This window comes from Oppia nitens, unplaced genomic scaffold (assembly GCF_028296485.1).
Source record: "Oppia nitens isolate AA-2021 unplaced genomic scaffold, nextdenovo-longstitch-racon4-pilon3 scaffold1_pilon_pilon_pilon, whole genome shotgun sequence".
NCBI lineage: Eukaryota > Metazoa > Arthropoda > Arachnida > Sarcoptiformes > Oppiidae > Oppia > Oppia nitens.
The window spans coordinates 13,337,756-13,362,655 of NW_026533199.1; the positions used below are offsets into that span (position 1 = coordinate 13,337,756).

The following is a 24,900-nucleotide window of genomic DNA, read 5'->3' on the forward strand; positions in this document are numbered from 1 at the left end:
AATATTTAGCAATCTCATTTATTTACTTTATGTTATTTACTTATTTATAAAATAGATAATTGTAAAAAAACTGTTGTAAAAAATCTAATATTTTATTTATTTCATTAAGTTTTCTTAAAAAAATAAAATCAATTAAAATATATACTTAAGATTATAAAAAAATAAAAATTCTTTATATATTTTTTTTGTTGTTAACGTTATATAAACAAAAATATTTATATGAAAAATTAATTTTATTTATTTATAATCAAATATTTCATTTTTAACTAAATTTCTATAGTATTTTCGGTCGACTTTCCCAATGGATGTCCGATTAATGGTATCGACAAACACAACACCGGCTTTCAATTGTTTAGTATAGGCTAACATATCTGTAGAAAAAAATTATTATAAAAAATTAATAATAATAATAATAATAATAATTAATAACTAATTATATTCATATATATATAATCATATATATATATATAACAAATACCTGCAACAAACTTGACAATATCATCGCCGGTAACTGTATGTCCCGGTTTGCGGACTACATAAGCTCGCGGCCAATGAGTACCGGCCGAGTTGTTGACACCGACAACGGCTACCTCACTGACGGCCGGATGAGTCAACACAAACATTTCGATTTCAACGGGACTCATATTGATATAGTGATTGTCAATACCTATACGAACCACTTCTTTCAGCCGATCCGTAATGAACAGCCGTTCCCTTTGGTCGTAGTGACCGATATCGCCAGTCCTATACCAACCGTCCTCATCGATGGCCTCACGATTTATCCGGTCATCGCTATCCAGATAACCCATAAACAGTTTGTTACCTCTAATACATATCTCTCCGTCTTGATTTGGACACAATGGCTGACCGGTAGATAAATCGCAAATTTTCAGCTCACATCCCGGTGCCACTTGACCCACATTACCCGATTCAAATTTGTCGTTAATTTTACTACCAGTGCTTACCCATAGAAACTCAGTCATACCGTATGCTTGAATGATTAGAGATTATATAGATATAAATTATTATTTATTTTTAAATTAAGTTATCAAAAGTATTATTAATATTTTTTTTTTGAATTTGTTTATCAATTAATATATCGCATAAAAATTAATTTAGTTTATATTAAATATATTATCAATAATTATATTGTAGTTTTCAATTTATAATAATATAAATTTGTAAAATAATTTTAAATAGTAATTATTATTAATATAATATATATAGTAAAATTAATATCATTAATAATCGTTTTATTAACTATTATTAACTTTTATAACTTAAATAATGCAAAAAATTATTTTATAATATATATATTTTAGATTGAAAAAAATTTAATATACTTTACTCAATATTTATAAATTAAACTTTTTTTATAATCTAAAAATTTATAAATAATTTTAAGTTTATTATAAGATAGTTTAGAGATAGCCTAAATTGTTAGGAGATGGGGTGGGGCGGGTAGGGGGTGTGTATGAAATAATAGTCAAATATATATTATCCATACCTTCCTTAAATTTGATACCATATTTGTCGATAATTTGTTGGGCAATATGTCCGGGAAAGGCGGCCCCGCCGGTGCTCATCAGCTGCAGACTCGACAGATCGTACAGTTGGGCGGAATCGCCTTCAATCAGCCGCCGACCGAAACTGGGAAACGCCGGCAATATTTGGATCCGATATTTTTCAATAGACCGGAACAGTAGGTCCTCATCAAACTCGCCCATTATGACCAACTGGGCTCCGGATATCAGTTGCAACGGTATCATACAGGTGCCCGATATATGGCCGCACGGGTAGGGCATTGCGCATACAGTTTGCTTGTTTTTAGCCGCAGTGTTGTTGTTGTTGTTGTCATTATTATTGTTGTTATGTAAGGACAGGAAAAATGTTGTCTCCTGTGCCGCACCAATGAACGTACGGTGCGGTATCATTGCACACTTTGGACGGCCAGTACTACCGGACGTATGTATCAGAAACAATGGATCCGTATCGGTGTTGACCTCATAGTAGGGTATTTGCGGTAATTGTTGACCACTACTACCCTCGACTAACAACTGTCCATATATTATATGTTTGATATCCTGATGTTGTTGTTGTCTTGATTGTAGTTCGCCATCAAATACGACAACAAGTTTTACGACGGGATTCCTGTTACTGGTGTTGTCGTCGAAAACACGTTGAAACTTACGATAGTCTTCACTGGATGTGACTATAATGTTAGTACCGGCGCTCTGGACCTCTTGTTGGACTTCGTAGCTCTCAAATGTAGGACTCAATGGCATAAATGTTAGGCCCAATAGTTTAGCTGAAAACCTCAAGATTGCATGTTGTATAGAGTTTTGACCGGAAAATGCAATCCTATCCCCTTTGGTGACCCCTTGGCCAATGAGAGCCATCGATACATTGTTTGCACGTGTTTTCAGTTCACCAATTGTTAGTCGTTCATCAGTACGTGCGTCGATCTAATAGTATTTTTAGATATATTTTTTGTTTGTTGTAATTAATATTATTATTTTTTCATTAATAAATCAATAATTATAGTATTTTTACATTCAAAATATAAAATCTATTTAAGTTTATTACTAATAAAAAAATAACATAAAATTTATATATATATATATATATATTAGTTTAAAACTTATAACTAGGTTTTTTATAAAAAAAATAAATTTAAATATTATAATATATCACTCTTATTGTTTATACTAATAAAAGTTTAGTAAATAATTTATTTAAACAAATATTAATTTTGAAAATATATTTTCTGATAGTTTGTCAATAAATTTTTAGTTGTTTTATTATAATTAAATTTATATATTTTATTTAATTTTAAAATTACTTAATTATTTTTCTATTAATGCAATAATTTAAATTAAATTATCATATTTAAAAAAAATAAATAGCTGTTTAATATATGTTACTGTAACATACAAAACAAACTAGATCATCTCATAATTTATGTTTTGTTTATTTGTATTTTATTGTTTAAAATTATAAAAAAAACTAAAATTATTATATTTTTTACAAAAAAAAAAATTAACTCACCAAACAAACTAGATCATCTGATAATTTATTTAGTTTGTCCCATAAATAGGCGCCAACTATTTTGATGGGACTTTCAAATGGTTTATCATTTGAATATAAAATATTATTTTTATTTGGCATAATTAATAATTAGGACTACTATTTTTTTCAAAAACAAAAATAAATATATTATTTTTTTCCAAAAACAACAACAACAACAAAATAACTTTTTTAAATATTTTTTTTTTTTGAGCAAAAAAGTTGGCAAAATTTGCAATATTTAATTAAAAATTTAAACAAAATTATTTGCTATTTAAAACACATAGACTTTAATACACACAAAAAAAACTATTTGATCTCAAATTAATTACTAAACATTTATTTATATAAAATATTTATATTTATATAGAAAATTACTTTAATTTTGTTGTTTCAATTAATTTTGTTATACTGTACTTATATATAGTATATACTGTATAATATGTACACAATTATAAATATTGTTTTGGCAAATCAAATGCACATATAATTTATCAAATATATATATATATATATAAATGATAATATATTATCGCATCTAATTAAAATTTGTTTATTTTATAATTTAGCACCTAATTTTTAAAAAAAAATTAATTAAAACTTTATTATCTCAATATATTTATTATATTTAATATATGTTTTACTAAATAATTTTCATAATAGTTATTAAAAAAAAAATTTTTTTGTATAATGTTTGAATAACATTTTATTTTGTAACTATTAATTTTTTGTCTTAATATAATTTGATAATTCAACAAAAAAAAAACATTTATAATCATATTTATGTTATCATATATGATTAGTGTGTATGTATTTATCAACAATTATCTATATAAATTGTTTATCATCAAGGTAATCATCATTAATTATTTTATTTGATAATCATAGACTCAAAATGCACTGGTAGTTATTTTTTTTGGAAAACAGTATTTTGTACTCAAATGTCCACAATTATTGCAATCATTTATTTATTTAAAAAAAATTTTGTTAAATAAGTACAAAATTATTTTTATTGTATAGATATACTAGAAAATTGCTTATTTTAATTTAGTTAATTTTAATTTATTAGAAATTTTAAAAAATAGCATTTATATTTCTAATAAATTTATAATAATATTTAACTTTATATAAAAAAATCTAATTAATTAAGAAAATTTGTTATTATTATTAAAATATTTAATAAATACACAAATGTTTATATATTGTAATTTATATATATTTATATTAACCAACTAACATTTATTAATATTATTAGATTATCTAAATTATTAATAAAAATAATATTTGTTTACAATATTAATAATAAAATAATTTTTGTTTATTAATTAATTTTGTCAATAAATGTTTGTTTAAAACTTTTTGTTTTTAAAAACAACATAAAAGTTATAGTTGTCTAAAAAAATAAATTATTATAATTTTGTTTACTAAAAGTTATAGATTATAACTTATAATATTTGAAAAAATGATATATACAGTTATTTTTTAAATAAATGAATTTTTAAAATATATATATATATATATATATATAAATCAATTAATTAAAAAATGTTGGTTTTTTATAAATAATAAGTTTAGTTAATTATATCAAAAATTATTTGCATTTTTTGAGATTTTCTAATTAAATATTATACAAATATTTGTTATGTATATAAAAAAATTTACTTATTTTTATTGTACAGTTTTTGTTTATTATTGTAATAATTACAGTAATTTTTGATATAATAATAATTGTAATTTACATTCAATATGAAGTAAAAAAATGTATTTTCAAATACATTATACAAATACATCAATAGTATAATAGTTATTATTAATTTTATTTTACAACTCAAGGATATTATATTACAAAAAATTATTATTATTATTATCAATGTATAAATAATTTTATATATTTATATACACTATATATATACTGTATTTGCAATAATAACATTATAATAATAATAAGCTTATATATTAATAGTATTATTATTATTATTGTATAAATAATATTATTTGATATCAACAATATGTTTTTAATTTAAACAGACAAAAATAAAAATATTTTTAGTACGCATATTATAATAGACATAAAAATAATAAACAAAAATAACAATTTTTTTTTTTGTAAGTGTAATGTATGTGTAAAGCTTACCACACAATATATACTGTATATATATATAATTTATGTAGTATTATATATATATATATATTATATAATACAATTTGTATTACTATATACTATATATATATAATATACAGTAATATAATGTAATATACAATTTTAGTATATAGTAATACAAATTATATTATACAATATATATACTGTATATACTGTATAATACTATATAAAAAAATGTACATGCGCATTTCTCAATGTATACATATTTGTGTTTACTTTATATACACTGTATGTGTTATTTCAATAATAATAATAATATACAGTAATTTATTTTTTTTTTGATGGGTGTTATAAAAATATACCCATTAGTTGGCACAATTAGCTGTACCAATGTATTTATATACAGTATATACTGTATAACTTTTAGAAATTAGTTTTTATATATATACTGTAAATTTTAGCTAAAATTTATTTGTTAATTACTTTTTTATCATTAGTTGTAAAATAAATTTATTGTGTAATTGTTGTGTTACTACTAATTAAATTACACAATTATATTATTATATATTAAATTTTGTTAAAAATTTATAATAATAATAACAAAAATGAGCGAGGACAAAATATTACGTTCAAAACATGAGCCAATTATTAGTAAATTTAATGTTACCGGCTCATATTTATGGGATAAATTATCTAAGCTAGATGATAAATTTGTTTGTTTGGTATGTATTATTAGTATTATTATTATTATTTTATAACTTTTTTTATAAATATAATTAATTAAAGTATTAAAGTATTTGATAATATTATTATTATTATTTTTGTTATATAACTATTAATAATTAATTAGGTTAAAGGGTTTCAATCAAAATTTAACAAGATAGTTTATTTTATTTTTTATTTTTGAATATTATATAAAATCACAAATAAATAATAATAATTTTTTTTGAGTTGTTTTTTTTAATTTATAAAAATGTTTTTACAACTCAATACTTATTATTATTATTAACTATAATAAAAAAATTTAAAAATATTAATTAATTAAATATAATAATAATAGTTATTAATAACAGAATCAGTATTAACTAATTATTATTATAATATTGTAAATTAAAAAAAATATAATATTAATTAATTAATTAATTATTTTATTTAAAATAACTAAAAAATAATAATAATAATAATTGTCAATAGATCGATGCTGTAACCGATGAAAGTCTAACAATTGGTGAACTAAAAAAACGGGCCAACAGTCTGGGGGTAGCACTGGTCAATCGGGGGGTAACCAAACGTGATCTGATAGCCATATCGGGTCAAAATTCTATACAACACGCGGTCATTAGGTTTGCCATCAAACTATTGGGCGTAACATTTATGCCGTTGAGTCCAACATTTCAAGCCTATGAAGTGGACAGGGAGGTCAGGGATGCTAACTGTACTATAGTTATGACATCAGCCGAAGATTTACCTAAATTTGATACACTAGTAGTCAATAGTAATGATGATAAACAACAACAACAAGGGTTATCAATAAAACTTGTTGTAGTATTTGATGGCAATTACAACACCGATAACAACACCGACACCGATATGTTTGTAACGTATGACCAGCTGCTGGCCGACGGCCGTGACGATAGACTAACTAAAATACCCTATTTTGATGTACAACCCGATACCGACCAACTGTTTCTCGTACATACATCCGGTAGTACTGGCCGTCCGAAATGTGCGGAAATACCGCACAGGATGTTCATACAGGCAGCTGAGGAACGGGAAAAATTTGTAACCCTAGAGGACACACCCACGACTATCAATTTGCTACCCTACCCCCTGGGTCACATAAGCGGTACTGCTTGGCTACCCATTCAACTGAGTAAAGGTCACCGCTTGATACTGATGGGCCGTTTCGATGAACGGGTATTGTTTCGATCGGTCGAGAAATACGGGATCAATGTTTTGCCAACGTTTCCCAGTTTTGGTCGCCGTCTAATTGAAAGTGATTGTGTGGATAGGTATGACCTGTCAAGTCTACGTGTGGTTAGTTCAGGCGGTGCTGCCTTTCCCGGTAATATTGCCAAAGAGATTATCGCGAAATATGGTGTCAAATTTAAGGAAGGTTAGTTTTTTAAAATTTTTATTTATTTATTTTTTAATAATTTTTTTAATAATAAATACTGTAAATTATTTGTGGAATTTTTTTTAAAAAAAGAAAAAATATTAGAAAATTATTTGAGATAAACTGTTTTAATTGAAAATAGTGATTATAATATGTTCAATAATATAATAATTATATAAATATTAAGTTATAATCTTTTTTTTATACAAAAATCTTTTTATTATTATTTTTATTAAACTAATATTTTATTATTTTTTACTTTTATTATATTTGTTAGATTTTTTTTTAATTATTTTTGATAAACAGTTTACAAAATATTGATTATTATTTTATGTTTGATATAATTATAATCTAAACTAAAGTTTCTAATATATAAATATTTATAAATATTTATTTAAATTATTATATACATAAATGTATATATATATATAATTATATTAGTTTATTTTTAAGTATGTAATTTATTATAATATATAAACATTATTATTACAGTACAGTATTATTATTATTCTAAATAAATATTTTATATTTAATATTATATTTTAATGACTGTAAAAAAAATTTTAGTCTATTTTTATTTGTTTTAAATAATATATTCATAATTTAAAAACAAGATGAACATGATAATTTAAATTATTATTATTTTTTTTAAAAAAGTTAAATAAAATTAAATATTACATTTTAGAAAAAAATAATAAAATTAATTAATTAATTATTTTTCTATATAATAGGCTACGGAATGACCGAATTTCTATGGGTAACCAATGGGTCGGATATTAACGATGACTTTCAATCGGGTAATTTGGGTACACCGGCACCGGGATGTGAATTGAAATTTGTCGACTTGACCAGTGGTCAAGCACTGGGACCCGACACCGATGGTGAACTACTGGTCAGAAGTTTGACGGGTCGTTGTTTTTCAGGCTATCTCAACAACGACAGGGCCTATCAGGAGGCTATCGATGCGGACGGTTGGTACCGAACTGGCGATATCGGTCACTATGACAACAGGGACCGGGTGTTCATTGTTGGACGTATTAAGGAAGTACTCAGGATTGGTGTCGACAATCATTATGTTAATATAAGTCCCGTAGAAATTGAACAGTTTTTGTTGACCCATCCGGCCGTCAGCGAAGTTGCCGTTATAGGTGTCAACAATTCAGTCGGCACTCATTGGCCCCGGGCTTATGTGGTCATCAAAAATGGACACTTAGTTACCGCCGATGATATACAGAAGTTTGTTTCAGGTATTCAATTCAACTAATAGTATTAGTTATTATTATTTAGTTATTATTAATTAATTATTATTATTTATTTATTATTATTTAATTATTATTATTTATTTATTATTATTTAATTATTATTATTTAATTATTATTTAATTATTATTATTTAATTATTATTTAATTATTATTATTTAATTATTATTTAATTATTATTATTTAATTATTATTTAATTATTATTATTTAATTATTATTATTTAATTATTATTTAATTATTATTATTTAATTATTATTATTTAATTATTATTATTATTTAATTAGTATATTATTTAATTAGTATATTATTTAATTATTATTATTTAATTATTATTATTTAATTATTATTATTTAATTAGTATATTAGTTATTTATTATTTAATTATTATTAATTAATTAATTAATTTTTTCAGATACTATGGCTTATACTAAACAATTGAAAGCCGGTGTTGTGTTTGTCGATAGCATTCATCGGACATCCATCGGGAAAGTCGACCGAAACTATTATAGAAATCTAATTAAAAATGAAATAATTGATTAATAATTATCTAAATTATTGTTTGTTTTTTGTTTTTTTTAACAAATTTTGTTGTTGTTGTTGATTGTGATGTGATTTGATTGATATTTTTATCAAAATGTTCAAAAATAATAATAATAATAATAATTAAATTGTGTGCAAAAAAAACAATGTCTTCCATATATATTATATATATATATATATATATTACTAAACTATCGAATTATTTTATAAAAATTATGTTAAATTTTTTGTTATTATTTAAATATATTTTATAAAAATTATAAATTGTTAATATATCTATTATATTTGTTAATTATTATACTAATTATGTTTTTTTTGATATTATTATTATTGTTTGTTTTGTTTGTATTGATTTGCTATGATAAAAAAATAATAATTAAAAATTATTTTTAAAAAAAATATTGTATATTTATTTTATTGGAGAGTATGGATAAAAATATTAACTATTAAATATTAATTAAAATATTTATTAAAAAAAAAATGATTAGTCCAATAACTTATTCATAAGTTTTTATTTCAATAATATTAATATTAAAGTTTATGGAAAGTTAGATAAATTAAAAAAAAATTAACTATTAATATTTTTTAATATAATAGTTATATAGTTTACTATAAATAATATTAACATTATTATGAAAATATTTAATTGTAAATTATTATTTTTTAATAATATATTAATAATTAAAAAACAAAGATAGGCCATTAACTTTTAATTATATTTTTTTTAAAAATTATTTAAATTATATAAAATTAAAAAATAATATAAATTATATAAAATTAAAAAATAATATAAATTATATAAAATTAAAGATTAATAAACTATAATATACTATTCAAGTTCAACATTTATCATATTATAAAACTTATATTTACTATTATAACTTAAATTTTTAAAAATCAAAATCTTAAATGATTGGATAAACATTTTTATTATTAAAAAAAACTGTAAACTCATTATAAATATTATTTTTTATTTAATTATTTAATTATTGACATAAAAAATTAGCTCTTTGTCTTGTCAATATATTTTTTAAGAAAAAATTTTATAAATTTGATTTAATAATTAAATATAAAATATATTATAATATGATTTAAATATTAGTTTTTAATTATATTAAATATAATTAAATAAAGTATAATAATTATGTACTATTATATAATTTATTGTATTAGTATTAAAGTATTATGTATAAACATTACTATTAATTTAGTAAATTATATTATATTTAAACAAATATTTTTATTTATTATTTACTTTTAATGTTTTCATAATTAGTCAGTATTAAAAAAATAATAAATTAAATTATAATCTAATTTTGTTGTTTAAATTCAAACTATTTAGTTGATTAACAATTTAATTTTGTTTAGTTTATATTAGATAATAAAACTAACATTTAATAGTCGAATTTATATTATATTTTAAACTAAAATTATAAATTAAATTATTGATAGCATTTAATTTTCAATATATTTTTAAAAATAAAAAAAATCTACGAGATTCGATAAATTTTTTTTATTTAAATAAAAACTGTAAATTTATTATTATTATTATTAATTTAATTATTTAATTATTGATATAAAAATTAGAAATAGTGAGAAGTCGTATTTTTTTGAAATTTAATTGAATTAAATTAATAGTTAAGTATTAAAAAATATATAATATAAATAATTTTATTTAATTTTATTTAATTATGTTTAGTTAAATTAAATATTTTTTTAATTTCAATATTATAATTATGTACTGTACTATAGTTTATACATTATTAGTGCATTATATAAACATTTCTATTATTAATTAATTACTTATTTACAAAAAAAAACAATTGTATTAAATAAGAAACAAACAAAAATTTTATTTATTAGTTTTTAATTTTAATTAAATAAATATATAATTTTTTTAACAGTTTTTTAATTTTCTTTATTTAAATTAATAATTATTATTCATTAAATTTGAAAATAATAATATTATTATAATTTACTAGAATTTAAATAATAATAGTCATAAAATATTTTTTTAAAAATACTATAGATTTTTATTTTTAAATAGTTAATAATTATTTATAACTATGCTTAATAATTATAAGATAAATTAATAAGTTTTTTTTAATAATTTTTTTATTTTAAATAATATTTAACAATTATATTATTGTCTAGAAAATAAAAGAATTATTATTATATTTTATTTATTGAAAAAACTGTAATTCAATAAACTATTAATAATTAATGTATAATTTATTTATAAATTAAACATTAAATTAGAAATTATCCTAAATACGAAATTAATAATTATATAATAAATAATATTATTTATTTAATTAATATTTTACTAATTTAAATAAACTATTTACTTATAATATATATATATATATATATATTATTACAATTATTATTATATTTATCTATTTGTTTCAGCAAACTATTTGACACATTATTAATACAATTAAAAAACATTAAAAAAAAATTTTTTAGTTAAATAAAAAAATAAAGTTAAGTTGTAATAAAACAAAAAAATTATTGCATTGTAATACAATCTATAAAAAAATTTCAATAAATTATTGACACAGCTTTTTTTGAAAAAAATAAAATAAAAATAAATAAAATAATTTTCAATTAGTTATTCATAAGATATTGAATTACATTTCAAATATTAAATATTATACCATATTTTTTATTATTTTCATAAAAACAATATTATTATCATGTTTTTTTACAAAAAAAATATATAAATAAATATTGAATTTTACTTGAATTAGTTTTACAATAATAATTTTGTTTTAACTTTTAAAAGTATTGTTTTTTAAATAAATAAATATTTATCTACAATAATGTCTAATCTAAATGATATAAATTATAATAATATTAATGATAATAATAATAATAATATACTTACTATTGATGTCGACAGTATTGAACAGTTTATTAGGAAACAACACCAATCGGTAGATGATGTGGCACTGGTAGGTGTCAACAATAGGATAGGCCTACACTGTCTGAAACTGTATGTAGTAATTAAATCAGGTCATACGGTACCCGATGGGGAAATTGAACAATTAGTTTCGAGTATGTATTTTAAAATTGTTATTATATTTTTTAATTTTAATTAATTATTGTATTTTTTTTTTGAAAAAAAATATTAATTAATTAATTAATTAATTACTAATAGTAAATAACTTAAATTATCTACAACTAAATTATTATTACTAAAACAATTAAATAATTAATTAATTACTAATAGTAAATAACTTAAATTATTTACCAACTAAATTATTATTACTAAAACAATTAATTAATTAATTAATTAATTACTAATAGTAAATAACTTAAATTATTTACCAACTAAATTATTATTACTAAAACAATTAAATTATTGTTTCTTGCTTATATATAATAATAATAATTTATAAAGTAAATTATAAATAATTATATATTTTTTTTAAATAATACTAATTTATATATTTGTATATTTATAGAAAAATTTCCTATTATTTTACAACAACTAACTGGTGGTGTCGAGTTTGTTGATATATTGAACACAACAATAATTGGTAATAAAGTTAGAAAATATTATTGTAATATTGTTAGCAGCGATTTAACTGGGTGATATATATATATAATACTATTTTTTTTTATTAAAATGTTTTTATAATTAAAAAATAAATAACCGATCACTTTAACTAAGCAAATACTATATATTTTTTTTACATTGAAAACTATTAATTAAAAAAATATGTGCAAAAATTTTTAATACTATTACTAATTAACTATTATTATTATTTTTATAACTATAACTATTACTACTAATAGATAAACATTTTATTTTGTCTATTATATTATAATTACATAATTGATACATATTGTTAGATGATATTATTTTTAAAAATAATATTTTTATTTAAAAAATAAATTATAATTTTATACAATAAAAAAAATTATTTATTATTACTAATTAATTAAGATAGATAATTAATTTTTTTTAATTAACAAATAAAATAAAATAAAATAAATTATTATTTTCAAGCATAGATAATCAATGATAAAAAAAATATTTTATTAGTCATAATCTCTATCGTATTCATAGTCCTGACACTGTCTCATATGATCCCTGTCTACAGCACCCCGAAAACAGTCGACAAAATGTTGCATAATATTATTGCCATTATGCTGTCCATTGTAGTAGGATGACCAGGTCCTATGAAACTCCCGATAACAATCACGATAACCTACATATTGTTGTTGGTGACCATGATTGTTATTGATATTTGATTGATGCTGATGACCATGGTTATTGTTGTTAGCATGTTGTTGTTGGTGTTGTTGGCTAAAATATTGCCGGTGCCCCAGTAAACGTTTATTATGATCACCGTAGTGTCTATTGGCACAGTTATTATAGCGGTCCAGATCTTTATGTATGTGTTGACAATCACCTTAAAATAAAAATATTAATAAAGTATATAATTAAAATAAAAAATAAATAAATAAAAATATTTTCTAATAGTAATTAATATTTTTTGTTAATTTTTTTTATAATGTTGATTAATACTAAATCTGATATTAATCATCATTTATTTTTTGTTTGTTTTTTACATTTGTCATTATAATTAGTATATTAGTATATATATACAGTATATATATTTAGTAATGTTTTAGTTTTTTTTTTAAATTAATTAATATATTTTTAATTCAAAAATATACATGCGTTATTGAAGCCTTAAAAATTAATTATACTATAATAAACTAATAATATAATTATAATTATTATTTTATACAATTATATAATATTATTTAATTAACTATAATGCAAATAGTTAGACCATATATTAAAAAAAAATATTATAATAATATTTAATTTGATTATATAATAATTAAATAAATTAGACATTTCTAGTTAATAGTATTCTAATTTTTTTCAAAAAAATAATAATTATTATTATAAATACTTTTTAATAGAAAATATAAAAATATACTGTATATATATAATTATTAATTATTTTAATTAAATTATTATAATTATTTTTTTAAAAAAATGTACCTACTACAAAATAATATTCTAGCCCATTGACGTTCCTCATCAGTAAAATGATTGCGCCAATAGTTTCCCCATTGATTTTGTTGTTGTTGTTGTTGTTGTTGTTGTTGTTGTTGTTGTTGTCGACAATTAATTAAATTAATTATATTTATATAAAATACAACAATTAATAACAAGTTTATAATTAATGACATAATAAACAAATTTGAAATGAATTTATTTATTTTGTTTTTTTTTATTAAATAAAAAATACTAATATTATAATTAAATTAAAATGTTTTAATATAGTACAGTATATTTATACTTAAAAAAAACTATTGTATTATAACAAACAATATGTTAATTATATATATATATATTATTTGTTTACTTTAATACAATAATAGTATTAATAGATATAGACTAATGTAATATATATTTTTATCCAGTAAACATTAATATTTAATTACAGTATTATTATTGTGTAAAATACAATTTTTTAAACATATAAATTATATCTGAATAAATATAAAATAATCTAAATATATAATAATTATAAAAAACAAAATAAAAATCAATTAAAAAAATAGGACAATAATATACAGTAATTAGATTTATCATAATTTTAATTATTATTGAATACAATAATATAGTTTTTATATATAATTAATTTACAATTAATGTTATTATTAAATATAATTAACAAAATGTTAATTTAAAAAAAATGTTTATACAGTGCTAAAAATAATAATATAGTTAATTATTATATTTTTAACGACAATAATTAAAAATACACTTATTGGTAATTTCCATGAGTCCATTATTGTATCAGTGTAAAATTGATAATCAAGGTCATCTACAACATTATTATAGTTTATATATATATATTGTAATTTATCTATCTATAAAAAACATAACATGTTTCAAAAACAATTTTAATTTAAAATAATGTTTTTAAAAAATATTATTAATAACAACAATTACATACAACCTTTAAAATAAGTCATAATTATTATTTTTGTTGTTGATTTAATTGTATTGTAGTTTTAATTGATATCAAATTAGTTTTGTGTTATTATGTTTCCATAATAGATAGCAATTAATTTTTAATTAAAATAACAATATCAAATTTACAATAGTTTAATTATATTTAAAAATTATATTCTAAAAAACAAAATTTAAAAATATTAAACAAGATAATACAATATTTTTTTTAAATATTAATTTATATATGTTTATACTATATTTAACTATATATACCGTATATAGTGATGAATTAATTTTATTTATATATAAAATATTTATTAGATGTAATTATTCAACAACAAAAAATACATTTTAAAAATATTATTAATAATTAATTAGTAATATTAATTGAAATTAAACTAAGATTAAATATTTACTTAAACCAATCACATAATTAATTATTAATATTATAAATTATTAATATAGTTATTAATTGTTATTAATTGAGTAAATAGTTAATCTTAGTTTAATGTTAATTTTTAAAAAAAAACTTAAACAGTACTTAAATAATATAGTTAATTATATTTTTAAAAACAATAATTAAAAATACACTTATTGGCAATTTCCATGAGTCCATTATTGTATCAGTGTAAAATTGGTAATCAATGTTATCAATATTATCATCATTAATGCAATTATAATAGATTTTATTAATATCTTGATAAATAATATAATAATAAAAAAATATTTATTAATTAAATATAAATTAAAATAATTTTAATATTATTATTATCAACAACAAAAAATAAATAAATACCTTTAAAATAATTCATTATTATTTATTATGTGTTTTTATGTAGTTTTTTATTTTATTTAAATACTAGACAATAAATGATTTAATAGATTGTAAAAAATTTTTATAATCATAATAACAATATAAACATATATTTTTTTAAAAAATAATAAAATACAACATTTCTAAAATATTTTTATATCAAAAAAAATGTTAGTATATTTTTTTGTAAAATAATATAATACTAAAAACAAGTTTTATTATTTTTTAGTTATAATTTTTTTATATATATATAATAAATAAGACAATGATACAACAAAACTTTTTAAAAAATAAAACAAATATTTTATTTATGAATATAAGGAATAAAACATTTTTGTGTATATTTTATTATAATTTATTTTTTGTGTGTAATATCCTGTTATTTATTTCTATATAATGATGCAATCAATTACATACTAATCAAAAATTATTTGTTTGATTGATTTAAATAAAAAAATAAATATTTATAAATATTTAATTCAAAAATAATATGTCAATTGTAACTTTATAGTTTTTTTTATAAAATAAATTAATTAATATCAAACTTAAATATTAGGGAAATAAATTTTACAATATATAAATAAAGTTGTTATAAAATTATAACTATTATTTACATACAATCAAATACAATAGAGTATTATTTAGTTTTGATTTAATCAATCAATTAATATAATGATATATTGATTGTTTACTAGAATATTGTTTTTATTTAACACTATATTTAATATAAAAAAATGATAAAAATATAAATATTATATTTAAAAATTGGGTAATTTTAAATCTTTTTTTTTAAATATAAAAGTTAATAAACTGTATAATTAAACAATAATTTTAAAAATATTAATTTTACATAAAATTACATAAATAATTTCGATTAACAGAAATATCAGAACTAAATTATTAATTATATAATTTTATTTTTAAATAAATTATTTGACTAATTAAACTAAAAAAATAAATAAAACTAACAAATAAAAAAGTAAATTTAACTTATGTGAATATAATGAAATTATTAAACTTTGAATTTAAACCTAAAATATTTATAATTATAATTTATTATTAAACATAATAGTTTATTTTTAGATTTTTTTTTTGATTAAAATTTATAATTAGTTGTTAAACTGTGAGTAAATTATTGAAGCAATTTTTTCATAGTTATATATTAGTTAAAATTTATTTCATAGTGATTAAATATATGAATAAGAAATTTTTACAAGATTTAAATTTTTTAAAATCTACTTTTAATTGTATATTTATATCTCAAATTCATTAGTTATTTATTGTATAAATAATTAAAAATATTTATTTTATTTAAATTTTAAAAAATTATTTAATAGTCATTATAATAATTTAAATATTAATTAAAATAATAATTTTTCATCTTTGGGGGAACTAAATGCAATTAAAAATATTATTTATTTATAAAATAATTTACAATTAAAATAATATAACAGTTTGTTTATTTAAATTAAAATATAGTTAAACAATGTTTAGCCGTTATACAATAATTTATTTTAATTTTTGTATTTATTAAATATTTTTTTTAAACTGTTTAGAAAATATATAAAATTAATTTATAGTTTAAATAATTAGTTTTATATTATATTTATAGCATCAGATAACTACATGTATTTTTATTTAAAAATCTAAAACTAAATTAATTAATTATTTCTATAATTTTAATTTTTTTTAAATGTTACAATTAAAAGTTCAATATTATTCAAAAAAACAAAATTATAAAATATTTAACAAAATAATACATATCTAAAAAATAGTAAGTTATATATACACTACAACTATAAGATATAGTGATAATTTAATTTTGTTTACATATAAAATATATATTGTTATTTAAAAAAATAATTAATTTTTATAAAATATTTAGTAATCATATTTGTAATATTATTTAAACTATAGACCAATTATAATAATTAATTTATTAAATATTGTATTATTATTATTAATTAATTAATAACTATTTACTAAAAAAAATTAGAAAATTTATTATTAATAATAATAATAATCCATTAACTGATAGATTCATTGAACTACTACTATAAAACAATAATATATTATTTGAATTTCTCAAAACAATATCCGATTGATTATGTATATCAACCAGGGCCAATTTACATTTAAAATTACCTTGAGAAATTTTCGAAACATTCAAGGCAACCAGGGTAATTTTATTATCCGATTGTGAATCCAATTTAATTGTATCTTTGTAAAAATAATCGGATTTAAGTTGTGTTTCTAAAAATTTTTTAAAATAAAAAATTATAAATAATTAAATGAAAAAAATTATAAATAAAGAAATAAATATAATTATAAATAAATAAATAAAATTATAAATAACAAAATTAAAAAAAATATAAATAACAAAATTAAAAAAAATATAAATATATAAATATAAATTATAAATAAAAAATTATAAATAAATAAATAAAAAAATTATAAATAAATAAATAAAAAAATTATAAATAAATAAATAAAAAAATTATAAATAAATAAATAAAAAAATATATAAATAAAAAATAAGATTTTTTTAACTAATATACAAAAATTAGATTGAAAAATAATTTAAATTTAAAAAAAATATTTATAAAATATTAACTTGTTCCATTTGTTAGATAAACATAATAATTTTGTTCATCATTATCACCATTATCAGCATTAGCATCATTAGCATCATCATTATCATCATCTAATTGTGGCGGTTCGGTATTTTTTAATTGACTAATTGAAAAATATATTCCATCTAGTTTTCTAGTTTTATCCAAACTAGTTAGATTATATTGACACGATATTTTTATATTGTCACGGTCTAGAAATTTGTTACCATCTTTAGGCAATTGTATTGTTTCGTCAATACGTTCTAAAGGAAAATAAGATTTATTTTTTAGTTATTTTTTTATAAAAAAAATTAAAAATTATTTAGTAGTTCAAAAATAACAACAACAAATAATAATAATAATATTATTATTATAACTTTTTTTTAATAAACTAAAATATTTTATTATTGCTAATCAGTCTATTATTTTTAAATAAAAACTTTTTTATTATTAGTAAACTAAAATATTTTATTATTATTAATTAGTCTACTATTTTTATAACTAATTTATATTAATACTATTATATAACTTTATATATATGTATTTAATAATAGATACTATTTATATATATATATACTCTGTAAATAAGTTTTCTAATGTTGACTTTATATACAGTTTTTAATTTTATATTATTATTGATTATACACTTAATAGTATTGTGCACTCACAGTAAAATCATTAATATAAAATTATTATTATTTAAAGTTTTAATAAAATTTTTTTTTTTTTAAATAATAATAAAAATAATATTTACCAATATCGTACGGCACTGTCACAGTTTGTTTACTATCAATATAGACATCACCGGGTATTTTTGCCCGGGCACTACATTTGAACGTATTGTTAACAAATGCAGTCATATTACCGGGTTGGATAATTATGTCAATATGATCGGGTCGAAATGTTAACGGGTCTAGTTTGATACTTTTTTCATTTTCAATGCCCATAACATTTGTGAATGTTACATTTTCTATATATATATTTATTTAAAAAAAAAATAAATAATTATAATAAATATTAATAAGTTTTTATAATTTTTCAATTTGAAAAAAAATTATTTATATTTTAAATATTTATTGTATAATTTTTTCAAAAACAAAAATTAATTTAACAAAATTTTTAAATAAATTTCTATCTAATGATATCACTAAAAAATATACCTAAAAATATATTTATTTTTTAATAATATTTAATTAATGAATAATATTACAGTTAGTTTTATAAATTTAAAAAAAATAATAATAATAATAGAAAATTTATTTATTTATTTAAAAAAAATAATTAATAATTATTTATAATTATTGATTATTTATATATCTATTTTTACTAAAAAATATGTTTAATTTTTATTTTACTACAAAAAAAATGTTACCTTTATTATTGATCTTATATTTATGTTTAATAATATTTAATTAATAAATAATATTACAGTTAGTTTTATAAATTAAAAAATAATAATAATAGAAAATTTTATTTATTTATTTATTTAAAAATAATCAATTATTATGATTATAATAAAATATGTTTTATTTTTATTTTACTACTATCAAAAAAAATTGTTACCTTTATTATTGACAAAATCAAACGTAAAAAACGGATCATCCGTTTTGTTGTTGACATTGAATTTGATCATGGTAATTATATTATCGTCACCGTGACCGGCATTTTGGGCATCGCATGTCAATCTGATTAGTCTATCCTTACCATAGTAGGCATCCTCACTGTACAGTATATCGACTTTAGGTGGCAATGCTAACTGTCCGATTGATATACTAATTGTACTAATATAGTAGACAAACTGTACAAGGTACTTAATTGAAAACATTATTATGCAATATACAAACAAAAAAAATTATTATTATTATTATTAGCAAAAATTATTTATTACTTATAATAATAATAATATTAAGTTATTTACAAATTACGAAAATTATGTTTATTTATTTGATATTTATTTTTGTTTTAGTATTACATTTTGTATTGAAATAAAATATATTTTTTTCTTAATACTTATTATTATTACTATTATTAATATTATAATAATTGTTGATTAAATTTATTTTTTATCAATACTTAAAATACTTGAAATGTTTTATTATATATATATATATACTGTATATTATATCTTAAATGTCAATAGGATATAACAAATAACACATTTTAACGTTACTATACTTGTTTTATAATAGCAATAATAATGTATTATTATTATTATTATTAATATTTGTAATGAAAAATATATAAGCAATGTTTATAATGTCTAAAAATAATTGTAATAAACAATTAGTAAAATATAATTATTAATTTTTAATCTGTGTTAATATTGGCTTAAAATATCAGTATAAGTTTTACAAAACATTAATTTAATTAATCAGGTTTATTTTACAGTTTTAATTTTCAAAGAAATTAAATCATTAAAAAAATTAAACTTATAGTTTTATAATTTAATTAAAAAATGTTATTATTATTATTACTGTATATTTATTAATTAAAAAATAAATATTTTTATATTAGTTTATATTAATTAACATATTTGTAAATAAATATATTTAATTATTTTTTTTGTATAAAAATATATTTATAAATTATAATCTTATATTATTATTATTACTGAATTATCTAATCAATTAAAATATTAAATTACACACATATATCATATATATTGAATGCAATATTTATTTGTATTAATTATAATATTATTTTATTTATCAATATTACAATTAACCTAAACGCATATTTATTTTATTTTATTTTATTTTTAGTTTAAACACCAGATTTATCTCTAATCCAATCGCGAAAATACCCGACCCGGGCATAGACACCCGGGTAATGGGGTAGACCACAATCTTTACCCCATGAAACTACCCCAACAAGTAGTCCATCATGTTTTATAGGTCCACCTGAATCGCCCTAATTAGTTAAAAAAAACAAAAAACAGTGTATAATGTTAGCTGATTTTTTTTATCTACCTGTGCTTATATACCGGTACATATTAATAAAGGACAAATAGAAATTTCTAGTAAATTTCCCCCATTGAGAAAATTTCTAGTAAATATCCCAAAAAAATTAATTTATATACTGTAGATATTTTAGATATACTGTAGACATTAGTATTATTACTATAGGATAACTATATATATAGTTTTGTAAAAAATTTATTTAAAAAAGTTTAATATAATAAAAAACAGATTATTTATTTTTTAAAAATTTTAATCATTAATTAAAATTATATTATTATTTAATTATTATTTCCTAATCAATAATGTATTGTTAAAATATTTAAAATAATAAAACATAATAAACATATGGAAATTTCTATAATTACATAAAAAAAATTTAAGGAAAATTTCTAGAAATTTCTCTATTATCTCTATTAATTTTTTTTTGACAACACTATATATATATATATACATACCTGACAGGCATCCCGACCGCCCTCATCATAACCGGCACACAGCATCCGATCGGTTACCTCATGAATATCTAGTAAATCATCGGCACATACCTGCCGGTCGACTACGGGTACGTCAACAGTCATCAGCCTATCTGATAGTACTTCAACCTTATAATCCCGATAACCCCAACCGGTAACTGTTAGTACGGTTCCCGGATCGGGATCCATGTCCTGGTCGGGTAGTCCTATTTTATCCAGATCAGGCGTACCCAATGGTATATCATCCGAAACTTTTACCAATGCTATATCATAGTCAAAACCGTCAAATTGATCATGCTCAATTACTTGGCTGACCTTGAAATCTAATCCCGGTTCCCCATAAAATAGTGTAGCGCATCGTACAGATAATATATCATGGTCACTTGATGAATTTATAATTAAAATTTTTTTTTGTAAATAAATATGTGTATAAAAAAAATTATTTTAAAAATAATAATATAAAAATTTTTTTAGTTGTAATAATTAAGTAATAATTTATTAATAATATATTGTATATACTTCTATCATTAAATTATTATTATTATTAAAAATATTATTAATATTTAATATATTTTAATAGTTATTATTTAATAATATTTAATAAAAATAATCATCTAAATTATTTTTTTATATTATACAATTTTACAAATTTTACAAAAATACAAATATAATAAAAACTAAATAATACAGTATATATTTTACAGTTTTAGAATAGAAAAATAATTTTATTTTTAAAAAAAAAATTAATGTTAAAACTAATAGCAAGTTAGCCAAATAATATTGCTATTTTTTAAAAACAATTATTATTATTATTATTAATAAATGTCATTTAGATATTTGATCCAGTTAAATCAACCTTGATCATAGAAACACATTTTTTAAATGACTTAATTAATTTATATGTAATGTTTTATATTCAAAAAATAAAAATATTATTACAATATTTAAAAAAAATTAAAAATAGCCAAAACAAGGAAACTATTTATTTAAAAAAAATATTATTAATAAACCAACTAAATTAATAGTTATTAATAGTTTACAGTTTATTTTTTCAGTGAAAATATTTAGTTATTTATTTTTATTTTATTTTAAATAAAATAATTTTTAAAAATAATAATAATTATTACTAGAATAATAATTAATAAATAATAAACAAAATTTTAGTTATAATAATTAATTAATAATGTATTAATAATATACTGTATATACTTCTATCATTAAATTATTATTATTATTATTATTAAAAATATTATTAATATTTAATATATTTTAATAGTTATTATTTAATAATATAGTTAATATTTATATATAGTATAGTTTTTTTTAGATTAAATTAAATAATTTTATAATTAAATTACAAACTGTATATATTTTAAAAAAAATTAATTATTTTAACTTTAATAGACATAAATATATATTGGTTTTTACTAAAAAATAAACTTAAATTCTTATATTTTAAAAAAAAAATAAAGTTTAATAATAATAATAACTTTAATTGAATACCAAAAATTAGTATAAAAGTTTCAAAATTGTATATTTATTTTTATTAAAGAAAATAAAATACTAATTATTTTTTGTCAAAATTCCTTTAAGATATTAAATAATATATTAATTTATTGATAATATTTTAATCTATTATATAATAATAATAATAATAATAATCAATTAATATTATAGTTACCCAGGTATACAATGAGCAGCCGTTAGCAACCAGTTAGCACTGATAATACTGGCACCGCATTTATGCTGTCCGTCCCAACGCAATGAACATTGATGTGGATTATCTCCGGCCTGGGCTTCGGTACCGCCTATTATAAGCGGACCCTTATTATTGGGGACAGTTGTTGTTGTATTAGTATAGATAGTATTATTATTATTATTATTAGATAAATTTATTATTGTTATTATTGTTGTATTTGCAACATGGTTGTTTTTATTATTAGTATTAATTGTTGAACAATTAAATTGGTGTATAATTGATAAAATTATTGCTAAAATTAATATATTTACAAAATAATACATTATTATTACTATTAATTAATTATTGTTTTTTAAATATATAATAGTTATTATTTTAATATTATATAATGTTTTATAAATTAAATTATATTTATTTAATTTTTTTATATTAAATTTGTTATCTAATATTAATAATACTATTTATATACTGTATATAAATTATATAATATATATATATATATATTAATACTATGCAACTATCGATGATTTATTAATTGTTTGATTAATTAAATATAATAATAATTTCAATATACGATATCAATTACTTTTATTTAATAATATTATCAATATTTTTGTCATTTTTATTATATTATATATATATATATATTTATCAATATTAAACATAATTTCTATTATACATTGCAATATAAAAATTACTTTTATTTTATGTACCTTATATTTTTGACACTAAAATTTACAAAAAAATGATAATATTGTATTATAAAGTTTTTAAATAAAATGATATATCGATATATATATATATTAATACATTATATTGTAGTTAATTGTATTATATTGAATCAATGTTGATATTAGATAAAATAATTATTATTTAATAGTTAAGTTTATTTTATAAAACAACTTAAAAAAAACTTTGAATATATTGATTAAAATTTATATGTTTAAAAATTACTAATAAATTTATTCAATTAGTTTAATCAATCTTTTAATAATTAATCAGTAATAATATAATAAATGATAATAATTTTAGTAAAATGTGAAAAATTAAAATTATTAATTAAGTATCTAAGTTATTAATTTATATATAATTTTTTTTTAAAAAAAATATGCGCATACAATCCTTATCGAAATTATTTAATTAAACAAATATTTATTAACTATACTATAAACTAAATAATATATTTTACAGTTTTAGAAAAGAAAAATATTTTTAAAATATTTTTTTAAAAAAATTAATGTTAAAACTAAATAGGGTATTCCTATA

The 24,900-nt window shown here is 17.9% G+C and overlaps 4 protein-coding genes across 4 annotated transcripts; 1 reads left to right on the plus strand and 3 right to left on the minus strand.

The window, feature by feature from the left end:
- Positions 1-201: 201 nt before the first annotated feature.
- Positions 202-3,356, minus strand: LOC128951863 (uncharacterized). Its single transcript, XM_054297150.1, has 4 exons — positions 3,049-3,356; positions 1,508-2,465; positions 479-991; positions 202-371 (listed from the first exon to the last, which is right to left on the minus strand). Exons 1-4 carry the CDS (start codon positions 3,166-3,168, stop codon positions 238-240), a joined length of 1,725 nt encoding a protein of 574 aa, XP_054153125.1. The 5' UTR covers positions 3,169-3,356; the 3' UTR covers positions 202-237.
- Positions 3,357-5,765: 2,409 nt separating this feature from the next.
- Positions 5,766-9,208, plus strand: LOC128951822 (uncharacterized). The gene is made up of 4 exons (XM_054297101.1): positions 5,766-5,889; positions 6,362-7,283; positions 8,015-8,530; positions 8,957-9,208. The coding sequence occupies exons 1-4, from the start codon at positions 5,773-5,775 to the stop codon at positions 9,082-9,084; spliced, it is 1,683 nt and encodes a 560-aa protein (XP_054153076.1). The 5' UTR covers positions 5,766-5,772; the 3' UTR covers positions 9,085-9,208.
- An 8,472-nt stretch (positions 9,209-17,680) lies between these two features.
- Positions 17,681-20,327, minus strand: LOC128951603 (uncharacterized). Its single transcript, XM_054296851.1, has 5 exons — positions 20,066-20,327; positions 19,257-19,472; positions 18,505-18,765; positions 17,983-18,143; positions 17,681-17,686 (listed from the first exon to the last, which is right to left on the minus strand). Exons 1-5 carry the CDS (start codon positions 20,325-20,327, stop codon positions 17,681-17,683), a joined length of 906 nt encoding a protein of 301 aa, XP_054152826.1.
- A 919-nt stretch (positions 20,328-21,246) lies between these two features.
- Positions 21,247-24,750, minus strand: LOC128951605 (trypsin-7-like). Its single transcript, XM_054296852.1, has 4 exons — positions 24,747-24,750; positions 23,617-23,926; positions 21,918-22,317; positions 21,247-21,412 (listed from the first exon to the last, which is right to left on the minus strand). The coding sequence occupies exons 1-4, from the start codon at positions 24,748-24,750 to the stop codon at positions 21,266-21,268; spliced, it is 861 nt and encodes a 286-aa protein (XP_054152827.1). The 3' UTR covers positions 21,247-21,265.
- Between the last annotated feature and the right edge of the window lie 150 nt (positions 24,751-24,900).